The sequence below is a fragment of the Anneissia japonica genome, unplaced genomic scaffold, assembly GCF_011630105.1.
Source record: "Anneissia japonica isolate Jap-2015-1 unplaced genomic scaffold, ASM1163010v1 scaffold288026_len309160_cov177, whole genome shotgun sequence".
Classification (NCBI taxonomy): domain Eukaryota; kingdom Metazoa; phylum Echinodermata; class Crinoidea; order Comatulida; family Comatulidae; genus Anneissia; species Anneissia japonica.
This window is the reverse complement of record NW_022732402.1, coordinates 159563-172524: the sequence shown is the minus strand read 5'-3', so window position 1 is coordinate 172524 and position 12962 is coordinate 159563. Positions and strand designations below refer to the sequence as shown.

Below are 12962 nucleotides of genomic sequence, written 5' to 3'. Positions count from 1 at the left end.
CCCTGCAATGGAGCGAAACTCAAGAGAGGCTATTGCATTTTCTCAGCTTCTTCTTGTCAGTGGTGGTACTAAATACATTGTTACCATAGTAACTGCATATGATTTCAAACTTGACAGATAACAAGATGAAGATAACGATTGTATTTAATTATATAAACCAGTATGTAATGTAAACAGAGCCTATTAAATTGGTACGTGTATTTAATTGTATTAAAATTGCACTCTTTTTCGGTACGATGATAAATATTCAACCATAGCATTATGGTGAAAAGGGCTATGCTTAAATAGGAGTAACTATAGTTTATGTTTGTACTTATGTTAATGTATAATGTCGAATATTTTTTGAAAAGTTATGCTTTTGATATATAATAGGAAATAATTTTATTTTTGGTAAGTTTTTAGCATTGTTATACTTCCATCTTTATGTAATATTATTATTATTATTATTATTTAAATGGTACTTAAATTGCACTGCAGTGACAGAGGAACAGACTTACCCATTAGGGGTTTAGGAATTCACCTCAGCCCCACCATATTTGGGGCTGAGATAAGCAAATGAAGAATAAGCAATTCTAAATATGTGGAATAGGCACCCACAGACGGTAAAAATGCTTTTTCAAGAGCAGTTTCCTCTGCAAAGTGATTGGCTACTTTTCCTTCAGGGTTTCATGGTTCCCTGATGGTGGTCCTGTGTCCCCAGACCCAGCTGATACCACCACTGACTGGCTGGTCTTACCTTGCCTCCTTGCTAACGTTATATAATGTATGGACTAAATTATATTATTGTATTTAAAACAATATTTTAAAGTTTATTTTTTAATGCATATAGATATACAGTATAAAAACATAAGCCTTTGCAAAGTGTTCAACTATTTTAATCAATTTTATATTATACACTCAGGAGAAATATAATTGTATAATCAATGTTTACCTTAGTAGTAGAATTTTCATACCAATCAGAACATTTAACCTCAATGATATGTAGTAGGCTAGAGTAGGCCTAATGATATTTGCTTTAAGGGCACGATTGTCAATAATAATAATAATATGTCTACAGGCTTTGTCTCAGAGCACTTTTCCACATTATTACCCCAGTGATTGGAAAATTCCATAGTTTGCTGCATGAAATATATTAGAGAATTTTTGCACTTGAACCTCCTCAGATACTCATTTATATTCCTGAGTGGAGAGAAGCAATGCAGATAAAGTGCCTTGCTCAAGGCCACAAGCGAAATGCACAGCGAGGGATTGAAACCCCGACCTAGAGATTGGGAAACCAACCATCCCCGCTGCGCCAAACCATTTCCATGTAACAAACCATTGCATGTAACAAATCAACCATGTAGGCCTACATACTATTAATTTTTCAGCTCCGATTGGGATAAATCATTTATCTTTATTTGATGAATTGGGTGACCTTTTGGAGAAAATTGTGCATGAACCAAATGTAAATGTATGAAAACCCCAAAAAAGAAAATGACACAAATCATTCTCTAGTCAATGATTCGTGTCAAACTCGCACACCCAAACCATTTAATGGTCTCCCAAAATGATCGTTCAAGTGAAAAATACTAGCATTATAAATTTATCAGAAGATAGATTGTGTGCGATCCTTGCTTGCTACCAGGAATGCAGTAGAACGTGCTGATTTCCGAGTCTTTTTTGACTTGCATAAACCTTAGGAAAATAGTTTTATTAGACTCCATTGAATTTTATATTGCTTAACATAGAAATGTCAGTACTGTTATTATAATACTTATTTTCACTATGTTTTATGTCATTCAAAAGTAGTTGACCCAGATGTTGTATTCAGTCAAACATTTCTGTTTATTTGGGGTTAAGACAATCTTTTGGAGCCTGCCATCTGCATTTTTGATGAAACATTGCCCTCTATGGGAATAATTCATCTGCATTAGATGAATCATCTATCTGTAGATATATAATAAATCATTCTTGATGATGCATATTAAGATCAAAATATATCTAAGGCAGTGTAGGCTTATACTTGAAAATTAACTAAAAGAGATAAGAAAGAAAGAAATTAATCACAAAATACAAACACTTGAAAAATCATTTCTTTAATTCAGATTATTTCTTGTGAATTTGATAATACTGTAAGAAAGGAGAATTTAACCTCTTCATTGTCACTCAGATTTTATAAATAGAGTTTTTATTGTATGCAATGGTAATAAAACTACATGTGTATCAGGACAGTATGTTTTAGTGAGTGTTTTTGTACTGTCATTATTTTAATGTATTTGAATACCTGTCACATACAGTAGAGTACTATGTCACACTGCTTCGTTATGAAGCAGCTATCACCAAGTTATCAATTACACACCTAATGTTTGCTACACAGTGGCAAATTGGGATTCGTATAGATACCGGCCCAGTAACTAAACGAGGGTGCTGGGGAGCGCTTAAGTTTTGACCCTGGTGTATTAGAGACTGTTCAATATAATTTTTAAATGTGATGGGATCTGAATACATACGTATATGTACTGTAGTTCTCTGGTTTAAGCCCATACACAAAATTGGGTCAAATTTTGGGTGTCCCCTTTTTAATCAAATGGCAGCTTTTTTGAATTTTTGGTGTCCCCTTGCATTTGATGTTTTTTTCTGAGAATATAATTTTGTAAAAGTCATGCCTTGGGCTTTTGCACAAGGAAAGGCTGGTACATAAAATATGGCATAATGTAAGGGGTGGCCTTATGCCCAAGGATCTATGGTACATACACATATACATACATGCATTCAAAATGTTGCATATATTGTAAAGGATAACAAAGTAAAGCATATGGATATGGCTACAAGCCTGCTGTTTAATAATTCTAATGTGCTTATCCCCAATTCCACTGGAAATGAAAAATTTACAGAAGCCTCAGAATAGGTTTATTTAGGAAGGGATTGCCCCTTTTGGCCCCTTTCCCAGTCCACCTGTTTCCCTCCACAATACTAAACCATAATCACCCCTTTATCCAAAAAAAAAAAAATACTGTAATTTTTGACTTAATCTTTGAGACGTAGTATATAAAAAACAATGTAAAATTTTAGGAACTTTTCAGATTAGTTTTAATTGACAATACACTAGCTTTTGGTCAACAGTGCTCTTCTCAGGGGTGATAATGAAAAATAGTGTAGGTATATCACCCTGTATTAGTTAAGTCTCTTCCCTGGTTAAGATACATAAAAATATAATGTAAAGATCCTTGTGTGCATTTGCAATATAAATAGTGTTCAGCAAGTTCTGACACTTCTACCTTTGTCCACACTATCAAATTTTCTTTTATAAAATAACTTGTATGCCCATATATAGTCATAATGTGCCTATATATGGCCATGATGTGATGTCATCATGACCATATTTAGGCATGTCACATGTTTTTGTCAAATAAAATTAGGTAGTCTGTACAGGGCGGCATTAGTCATACGATACACAGATCAATTGTTCCTCTTGTACGAGATGCAAGTCAAGTGATTCCTTCCTCCAGTTCATTCCTTATTTTTAATACCCGTATTAAGTTTTACCCAATTCTCTCGGCGAATGATGTCACCTGGGCAAGGTAGTCTCGAGTTCTGTAGCGATTTTTCTGAATGCAATTGAAGCAGGCGAGTCTGGATGCTTGGTGAACAAATTGCTCCCTTCTTCAGCACATGCTGTTAAATTCTGAGAAGAAAATTAATAAAAATTAAAGAAAGAAGTCTCCCCCACCTTATCCCAGACCCTCTGATTTTTTTTAAATGTTGATATTCCACCTCCTTCCACCTCTATATTCTATTTTATTTATTTATTTTTTTAATGTAGAAGAGGATTAAATAAATCCTATATTATTTCCTGGATGTAGTTTTACCTGAACTGAGAAGGGTTGGATAGGCCAAAACTGTTTTCAAAGTAATAACAACTTTTAGATACTACATTGCATAGTTTTGACTCAGTGTGCTGTAAGAAATACTTACCGAGTCAACAGGAATCTTGCCCAGTAATTTTAAACCATACTCATCAGCTAATTTTTCAGCACCGCCAGATTGAAATAAATATGATACCTCCTGCAAATTAAGAAAAAATAATACATTGAGGCTAATATATTATACAACTGTTATTTTCTCCTAGCCCTAACACCTTTTCCTGTACCCTTCCCCCTTTTGTCTATTATACAAAAAAAAGCCTTACCTGACAACAAGGGCAAACATAACCACTCATATTCTCAACGATTCCAATAATCCTAATGCCCATTTTTCGACAAAAATTAATCTCTTTTCTGATGGTTGTCAAGGCAACCTGTTGAGGTGTGGTAACTATGATGGCGCCCTCTGGTTTGACATTTTTCAATGCGCTTACTACTGTCAGATGTTCATCACTAGTGCCCGGGGGTGTATCTGGAACATAATCATATTATGTACATTTTAATTTTTATTAATTTTTTAACAATAAGCGGATATCATTGGAATGAAACAAGATATTTTGTGGGTGGGAGGCCAAATCCATTTTTGTGCCATACTGTTTGGAACACACAGATAAACAAATACTATAAATAGAAGCATACATTAATAAATGGATAGATAAATAGTCAGAAACTCATATATACATTACCAAACAAAATATAGTCCAATCGCCCCCAGAAAGTGTCTTTAATGAATCGTTTGATGAGCTGTGTTTTCCTTGGACCTCTCCAGATGATGGCATTGTCTGAGTGCTCTAGAATGTTGCCAACTGACATCACTTTGACATCCTCATGAGGTGACCTGCGTCATAATGAGAGTTACTTAAAATTGATTATAGTACTGTACATCTGTGACGGTGCCATGAACCCCTGAAGGTGAACCCCTAAAGAAGGAGCTAAAATTACAGGGCTCCCCCTACAGCTATTGTATTTTTAAACACATGTATAAGCTTTGGCATGGTTTCCATAAAAAAGCTATCGCCAACCGCTTTGGCGATGCTGATTGGTCAGTTGAATCAGGGAGTATTACGGACTGCGTCAGGGACAGCTACACAGTGCAACGATTGCAGTACCCTATATATACTCGCTTATAAGACAAGGCTAAAATAGCAAATTACAATAAAACAACAGGGGTCGTTTTATATGCAAGACATACAAGTTTTAGATTTTTAAAATTATGTCTTATGTGCAGATCGTCAGTAACATACAAATTTACTACTGCAATGAAGCTACTAAATGTTAGGATGAATGAACACAATTTTAAATATGGGAAAATAAGATTTTTATGAACATTTAAAAACTCATAAAATGGTATTATTCGGAAGATTAGCCTCGCATTTGGCTCCATTTTTATCCAGCTAGACGCAGTATCAGAACCATAAGAAGCAGTAAAACGTAGGAATTTCGAACATTAAGTAGGGGGGGTCGCCTTGTGCGCCCGACATACAAAAATCGCCCAAAAATCTTCTCAAACTCGGGGGTCATCCTATACCGCGGGGTCACCTTATACATGAGTATAGACGGTAAGTAAGCTGTAGCGATATGTAGCAATTGAATGGAAACCAGGCTTTAGGCCCTGTACACACTTATCAAATATTATGTGACAAATAAATGTCATATGCACATATATGAGTGTAATATGACATCATCTTGTCCATATACAAATTTGTCACATAAAATTATAATAGTGTTGACCAACAGCATGATTCAAGTGCTTCAAACCACACTGTGTGTTGACATATTATTTGACAAAAACATGTCACATGCCTAAATATGTTCAAGATGACATCACATCATGACCATATATAGGCATACAATGACTATATATGAGCATAAACTATGGACAGAGCTTAAGCCTTCACTCACTTTAAAGGGGTCCAGCCATATTGGGTGTTGACAACCTTTGCCCCTTCCACGGCCATCAATTTGGAAATACTCGGTCCACAGATGTCCACATCGACAAGTCCAACCTTGAAATTGTAATAATAAAAGCCTTACGTATTGATCTCATTTCATACTTTTATTTCTATTTCTTTAAATATAATAATGATAGATAATATGTTTGTTTTGTTTAGCAATACAAAGAAATTATCAGGTTAATCCTGTAACAATTATTTGTTCAAAGATACAGAATGTTTTTTTAAACATTATTGTCTTGATCAGGATTTGAACCAAGGATTTACAGTTCAGTTACAGATGCTTCACTAACTGAACCATTAGGCCGGATCATATCCCTAAAATTTTTGAACACTAATAATTATAAATTACCTTATTTGAATGTTGAGCTAAAGAGATTGATAGTCCTACAGCAATGCTAGACTTCCCCACACCTAAAAATTGTTAGACAATAGCACAGAAATGTATTAGAACTGGCAAGTGGCATTTATATGGTTCAGTCCCATTGGACATACCAAGCCCACCCTTGTCAATAACTCATTGAACAAAAAAAAAAAAGACGTTTTGGCATATCACACTCTGAAACATCTCATCAGCTAACATGGTCTAAAGGACTAAAATTAGCTGATAATGCAGCAAAATTACAGCACAAACCTCCTTTTCCTGAGAGAATCAGAATCTTGTATTTAATTGCATTCATTCGGAGATTTATCATCTCTTGATCAGGGTCAACACCCCCTAGAAAACAAACAACAATGAAATGCAATGCATATTTATGAGATAAAAACACTGGAAGCAGTGTTATATTATATTATATTATTATTATATAAAAAAAAATAATTTTTATTCATGAGAAAATTTAGTACAGTACGACAAATTTTAATTATTGTTTTTTTTTTTTCCTTAATTCAAATCAACTGCAAAAAAAGTTGGGTGGAGACAATTATTTTTGTTGTGTTGAGTAATGAGTATTTCTTATTTACCCTACCTTGTTTTTGGCACAAGGCCTTTCCTGGGCAACCATCACAAACTTTTGCCCTACCAGCAAGGCTCTGTAAAATAAAATAGGAAACAACATTGTAAATAATTCTGAATGAAAACTGGTTAACCTTTACCGTATTTATTAGTGTAACTGAAGGAAGTCAAAAGATTTTGAATATTTATTTACTATTTCCTTTTTCAAGCTCGTAAATTGGCAGGGTATAATATAATATAGGATTCATTTTAATTTGTGCCTGATAAACTAAAAAACTAAAGTTGTTGTATAATAACAATCTCCACTTTTAAAACAGCAGCACACAAGAACGGTGCATTCACAAATATTGAACATTTACAAATATACAATATATGAAAAAAAAAAAACAGAAAATTGACATAACCACAGTCTGGGTAAAATTATACTGATATAGGTATTAGATACTAAAACATTGTGTAAAAAATGACTTAGATATTAAATAAATATTGAATATTAAAGAATTGAATATAAACGATTTAATTCAGACTTGAGTTTGAAACATTTTAAAATATTAATAAAATTTTAAAACATTTAAAAACTAGCAGTGTACGTTTTAAAAATATAAATCTTTGTTTGAAAGCTAAATACAGTATTTGAATTATTAGTTATTACACTGACTTATTTAGTTTCAGAATACAGTAATATTAAATTTCTAAAACATTAAAAAAATAAAATCGTATGGTTTTAAAAGTGTATAAAAGATAGGCACTACCCGGACTAGGCCTACTGTTGTTAGGCAATAATAAAAGCTACAAATATATTTCTTTTTGTTGTGGAGATGAAAAAAAAAATTAATCCAAAAAAAATCATATTTTGGTGATGAACAGTATTAAACTGACTAAACTATAGACTAGTAGGCCTAGGCTAGCTAGCACTAGCTAGGCCTAGGCCCTAGCTAGGCCTAGGCCCTAGCTAGGCGGGTTCAAGAATTAGGTTTGGCCTAGGCCTAGTGGATTTATGCTAAATAAAGCAAACAAATTTAATAAATATTAGTTAATTAATATTTAAACGCACGGATTCTGATGGGCAACCCATGCCGCTATTATAGTCATCATCCATCAAGCAAATGTATTTTGGCCACGTTTCAATGTTTATTTACATTCCTCCTGGTCGACCTTGACCATAGAAATGTCGAGAGCGAGGGTACGTAAAAATGTCATGCAGTTTCCCTGTTTCCCCAGTAAGTCTGTCACCCTCTATTATTACACTGGAACTGAGGGCGTATTTCACATTATAATAAGGCAAAAAAAAAAACCCCAAAAAAAACATAAATTGTTTGTTTGCCCTTCATTAAAAAAAATGATAAATAGGGGCAGGTGGATCGAAAAAGTTCTTTTATGCTATTTATTTATTTATTTTTAAGATACTCATCAGATGGAATAAAAATAAGCGACAGAGGTCTAGAATGGCAATATCTTACATCAGAACAAATTTAGACTAATTTGTGGGCATCGTCAAAAAATAAAGATAAAAAATTCAATCACATTTTCTTTAATTTGTAAAGAAAAAAGCTCCGACGAGGGCAGTATAGGAAGATAACAATTTTAAATATTTTTAGATATGTTTTAAAACTGATTTTTCTAAGACAAAAAAAACAAAATTTGACGAAAAACTCGGAAGCGGTAAATGAGAGACTTTTGAGTATTTAAAAACTGGGGGAAAAGGCTGAAAAAAGGGGGTTTACGCTCCTTTTCCCCCAGTTTTTGAATATTCAAAAATCTGATTCTCATTAACTGCTTCCAAGTTTTTCGTCAAATATGCATTTTTTGTCTTATTAATTATACAACATATCAACAACAGCAAAAAAAGTTTTCCTCGCGATTCGAACTCACACCTTACGTTTCTTAGAACACAGTTAACCAAACTCGCCATCCATGCGACGTGTCCTATTTGTGGAAATGGCACTAATGTACAGTCCTTGCTGAAACCCCTGTTTTGTTTTCTAGGTGTATGGGTGCACGCTGGGGTCCAAATAAACGTGTTTTTTTTGTTTTGTTTTTTTGTTGTTTTTTTGTTGTTTTTTTAAACTTCCTGGACGCTTTTAAAGTTATGGTAACAATAACAACGTCATCACAATGTTCTCTCTGATATAATTCTTTGTAGAATTACTTAATAAGAAGATTTTTTAAGACAAGATATCTTGTTTCAATAAAGTTTCCTATTTTTAAGTAAATTCAACCTCCGTACGTCATAATCACCACGTACATTACGTAGTATTACTTTTACGTGACGTGATAATTATCACGTACATGATAATAATATTTTTTTTAATCATATTTCTCTGCTCTGGGTCCTTTCGTAAGAAAACTTTCTTATGGTAAGAAAATATTTCTTAAAATAAGTATTTCCAATAGTGTGATTTCTTGTTTTAGTATGTATTTTTTTTTTATATAGGGGGCCTAGAGGAGATTGGTGGCGTACTAACTGTATACGTACAGTTATCTATCCACTCGTATAAAATCCTGTTTTCTTTAAGTGAATCTGATTAAAATCGTTGATCGTGTTCTTATTGATAAGGTTTTGTGAGTATTTACCAATCTTAAATTTTGCTTTTGGATGTTCCTGGCAGTTTGTCGAGTAGCCCAAGGCTCAACACAGCTTTGTTTTAGCGCCAAAGAAATACCCAGACAAGGACGATCAGTAACACCCCATTGATTACCCTAACAACGAGCCAAGTGGACTGTCGCTGAGGATACACTCCAATAAGCACAAATTCAGTTGATTGTTCGCGAACTGCTTATCGCCATGGCGACAACGAATCGTAGTAATGAACAAAATGTTAAGCCTGTCTTTATTAAAGACGACGATATTAGGAAAAAGGAAGAGGAATATCTAAAAGAGGAAGATATTTACTTCGTATTGAATACAGTTATGAACTGTGATCACCTTGTCGGTTTACAGAAAGTAAAAAAAAAAAAACTTATGGCGAGTTTATATCGATGATCACAGCGAACGTGTGAAGGTTATAACATCAGGACTTAACATAAGAGGTAAGCATGTGAACGTACATGACGTAAATCCTTACCTCAGCCAATGGTTGTCCAAAAAAGCTAGAGAAAATAAAATGCCACACTTGTAACAAAACTGGTCACATGGCAAGAAATTGCAAAGAGATGATTCAGCTAGATGACAACACACCAACATCCTCCCCTTACATAATCAACAATCCCCTTCCCAAATTTAAGTGTTTTGATTATATTCTTATTTTTATTTTACTGTATGTACAAATTGTATTGTGATGTTTATAAAAGATATAATAAAGAATGAATAAATGAACAGACAATTTTCATTTATCAGTTTTTATCATTTTACTTAAGCACATTATATATAACTGTCATACATATATGCTAATAATTTCAATAGCATAATTTATAAAACATGAAAAATGTATATTAATTAGCCTGCTTCTCAGTTTATCTTATCATTCTGTACAATATTACATTTAATTGATTAATTAAATTAACTTCTAATGGTTAATAAGAAGATTCTCATCTAATGGTTTATAAGAAATTTGCTGACGGAGGGGTCCGGACCAAGGCCACTACGAAGCCTTAGTCGACTGCCCGGAATAAAAAAAATAACTGTTAGGGTCCATGGGGAGAGTTTAATGGCTTGATTTGGTGCTTTTAGACCACAATTAGCTATCAAAAAAGCGTTATTTGGATAGGATTATTGTTTTGATTAATTGTCGGTCCGACGACCTAGTCGTTTATCGGACGACAGGCGGGTTCAGGTCCGTCCGGGGGGGGGGGGAGAGAAATGCTTCCCTGCCACCACTGCTCGTAATCCATAGGTCCTGAATCAATCAATCAAGAAATTAATAAATTTATCACACATTAAGATAATGCCCTCTATGCAAAAATAAACACCTCAATGAGAACTTACAAAATCCCACTCTTAAGTAATAATTGCATGTAAACTTTATATAACTGTTATGTAACAATATTGAAGTAAGTTACCATGTTTTGAAGTAGTGTCTCATCATTGCATTTGAATACACATGAAGCAAAATTTGAATTTCAACCAAAAACAGAAAACATAATTCACAGCAAACTATCACCATATAACTACCGTACATCTACGTTCTTAGCTTTGAAAAATTCTTTTTTTTTTAATAAAAAAAAAATAAATATTTGACAAGGTGTACAAAAAGTCTTGCCTAATCAAATTTAGATAAATCTTTCTTACAAATTGACAAATCAAAAAGTTTTCATTGACACTAAATATGGGCTTTTGCCAACCCCCCACCCCAAGAGAGTACAATAATTCAGACATTTAAGACATTACTACCCACATTTTCAGAGACCATATTAAAAGTTTTCACATGTACTTATTTTATAAGAAAACATTTTATAAGAACACTGAGGTTGAAATTGCATAAAAACTAAGGACAAAATAAGAATATTTTGAGCCTGAAATTGACAAGAAAATAAGAACACTAAGCCTGGGCAAAATTTATAAAATGTTGTAATAAAAAATGAGATTATAAAATGTTGTAATAAAAAATTAGATTTGTGATGTTTAATACTTCATCTTGTAATGATTTCGGTAGTTGATCAATGTATCTTTGGTTCTGTCCTATGACTTGCATGCATCTTTTTTGTGTCTACTGGAATGGACTTCCGCTTGATCATTGCCTCTGCATGTTAAAGCTTCTTTCAAGTGGTCTTCATCCTTAACTGTAATCTTGTCTCCAGCAATATAGTAACTGAAAATCCAAGTGTGTCTTGTAAATGTCTGAATTATTACACTTTTGTTGGGCAAACGTCCACCTTTAACGTTGAGCGGTCATCCTTCAAAATTCATCCAGATTATTCCGACACTTTTGACGACTTGTTATTAAACTTCATCTGTTTTATTGTTCCTTCTGTCCTAGATTTCATCCAGATTGTTATCCTATTTGAATAAAAAAATATTATTGTCAATTTGTGAGAAAAATGTATCTGAACTTTTCTTAGTGCAAGCAATACATGATTGCTAGGCCTTCAAATTAATTATTAATATTATTTTTGTTTACTTAATATTCAAGCAGTATATCCAATTACTGGGTGCTAGACAAAATACTGTAAATGCTCGAATAAGCACCACAGCACTTATAAACTTTGTGTACAGGTATCTTGGGCATTCCTGTAGTCCAGTAGTTCTATTTTAGGTCCTGCATCATTGTAAATAAATATAATATAAAGAAATGAGCTTGTCCAAAATTTTTATTTAAAAAAAAGTGTATCGAGCCCACGGCGGAATTCAATCATTAATCCACTTTACGGCGGTGGCCCACAGTAAACACTTGGGCGCGATAACCCCGGGTCGAATTGCCGTCGTCGGCGTAAAGTGCCTAGGCCTGTGGTGACCAGGACCAATCTGCTGGCAAGGACTGTGGTAGTCCTACCCTAATTGCTAAGCATAGTGAAAGTCAGGGAGGTATGGCTATAACTGTACTTATTTGTACGAAGGAAACATCTTAAATTTCAGGTAGGCCTAGGTACTACACCAAAACAAAAACGTTTACGTTTAGGCCTACAGGTAGGCCCTATTATTAGGCCTAGTCCTAGTCTACGACTGTACCTAAGCGTGTATGTGGTTCGAGAAAACGTTTTGCTGGAATACCACCACCTTTTATACCTTTTATTTTATTTTTATTAATATATTTTTAATTTTTTAATTTTTTTTAAATATATTTTTTATACTTTTTATTTATCTTTTTTCTCTCTTTAGATAGAATGTAAAACCGCCCTCTACTAATTGTGAATAATTAATAAAAATATTTGCATATATCTAATTTGAATATTTTTATAATCTTTTATTGATTTTTTCAAATAAAACGGACAATTATTTTGAAAATTTAATAAAACTTTATATATATATAGTTTGTATGCATATATATGCTGTCTCTTATACACATCTAGATGTGTATAAGAGACAGATATATATATATTCACAAGACCAAGGACACCCTATTGCTGTATACTGTAACTGACTTGTGTACATAATCTATTTGCAGGTATGATTCCATTGCATTGTGGGTTCAAGATGATTGATTCACCTGATAAAGATTATGGTACAGTAATACAATAATCTTTTTTTTAAAATTAAAATATATACAATACTAA

The 12962-nt window shown here is 33.4% G+C and overlaps 1 protein-coding gene across 1 annotated transcript; it reads right to left on the bottom strand.

Moving 5' to 3' along the window:
* Positions 1-2062: 2062 nt before the first annotated feature.
* LOC117115680 (cytosolic Fe-S cluster assembly factor NUBP2 homolog) lies at positions 2063-8022 on the bottom strand. Its single transcript, XM_033259586.1, has 9 exons — positions 7867-8022; positions 6826-6889; positions 6492-6575; positions 6210-6271; positions 5808-5911; positions 4592-4743; positions 4172-4377; positions 3958-4047; positions 2063-3667 (listed from the first exon to the last, which is right to left on the bottom strand). The coding sequence occupies exons 1-9, from the start codon at positions 7909-7911 to the stop codon at positions 3551-3553; spliced, it is 924 nt and encodes a 307-aa protein (XP_033115477.1). The 5' UTR covers positions 7912-8022; the 3' UTR covers positions 2063-3550.
* Between the last annotated feature and the right edge of the window lie 4940 nt (positions 8023-12962).

What these genes read in the sequence shown, in the direction of transcription:
- LOC117115680 (XM_033259586.1), bottom strand. Translation starts at nt 7,911, where the DNA reads ATGGATGATGACTATAATAGCGGCATGGGTTGCCCATCAGAATCC. An exon ending in GATTCTCTCAGGAAAAGGAG is followed by an intron (nt 6,272 to 6,491) that starts GTTTGTGCTGTA and finishes AACAATTTTTAG; the next exon opens with GTGTGGGGAAGTCTAGCATT. An exon ending in ATTGGACTATATTTTGTTTG is followed by an intron (nt 4,378 to 4,591) that starts GTAATGTATATA and finishes ATTATGTTCCAG; the next exon opens with ATACACCCCCGGGCACTAGT.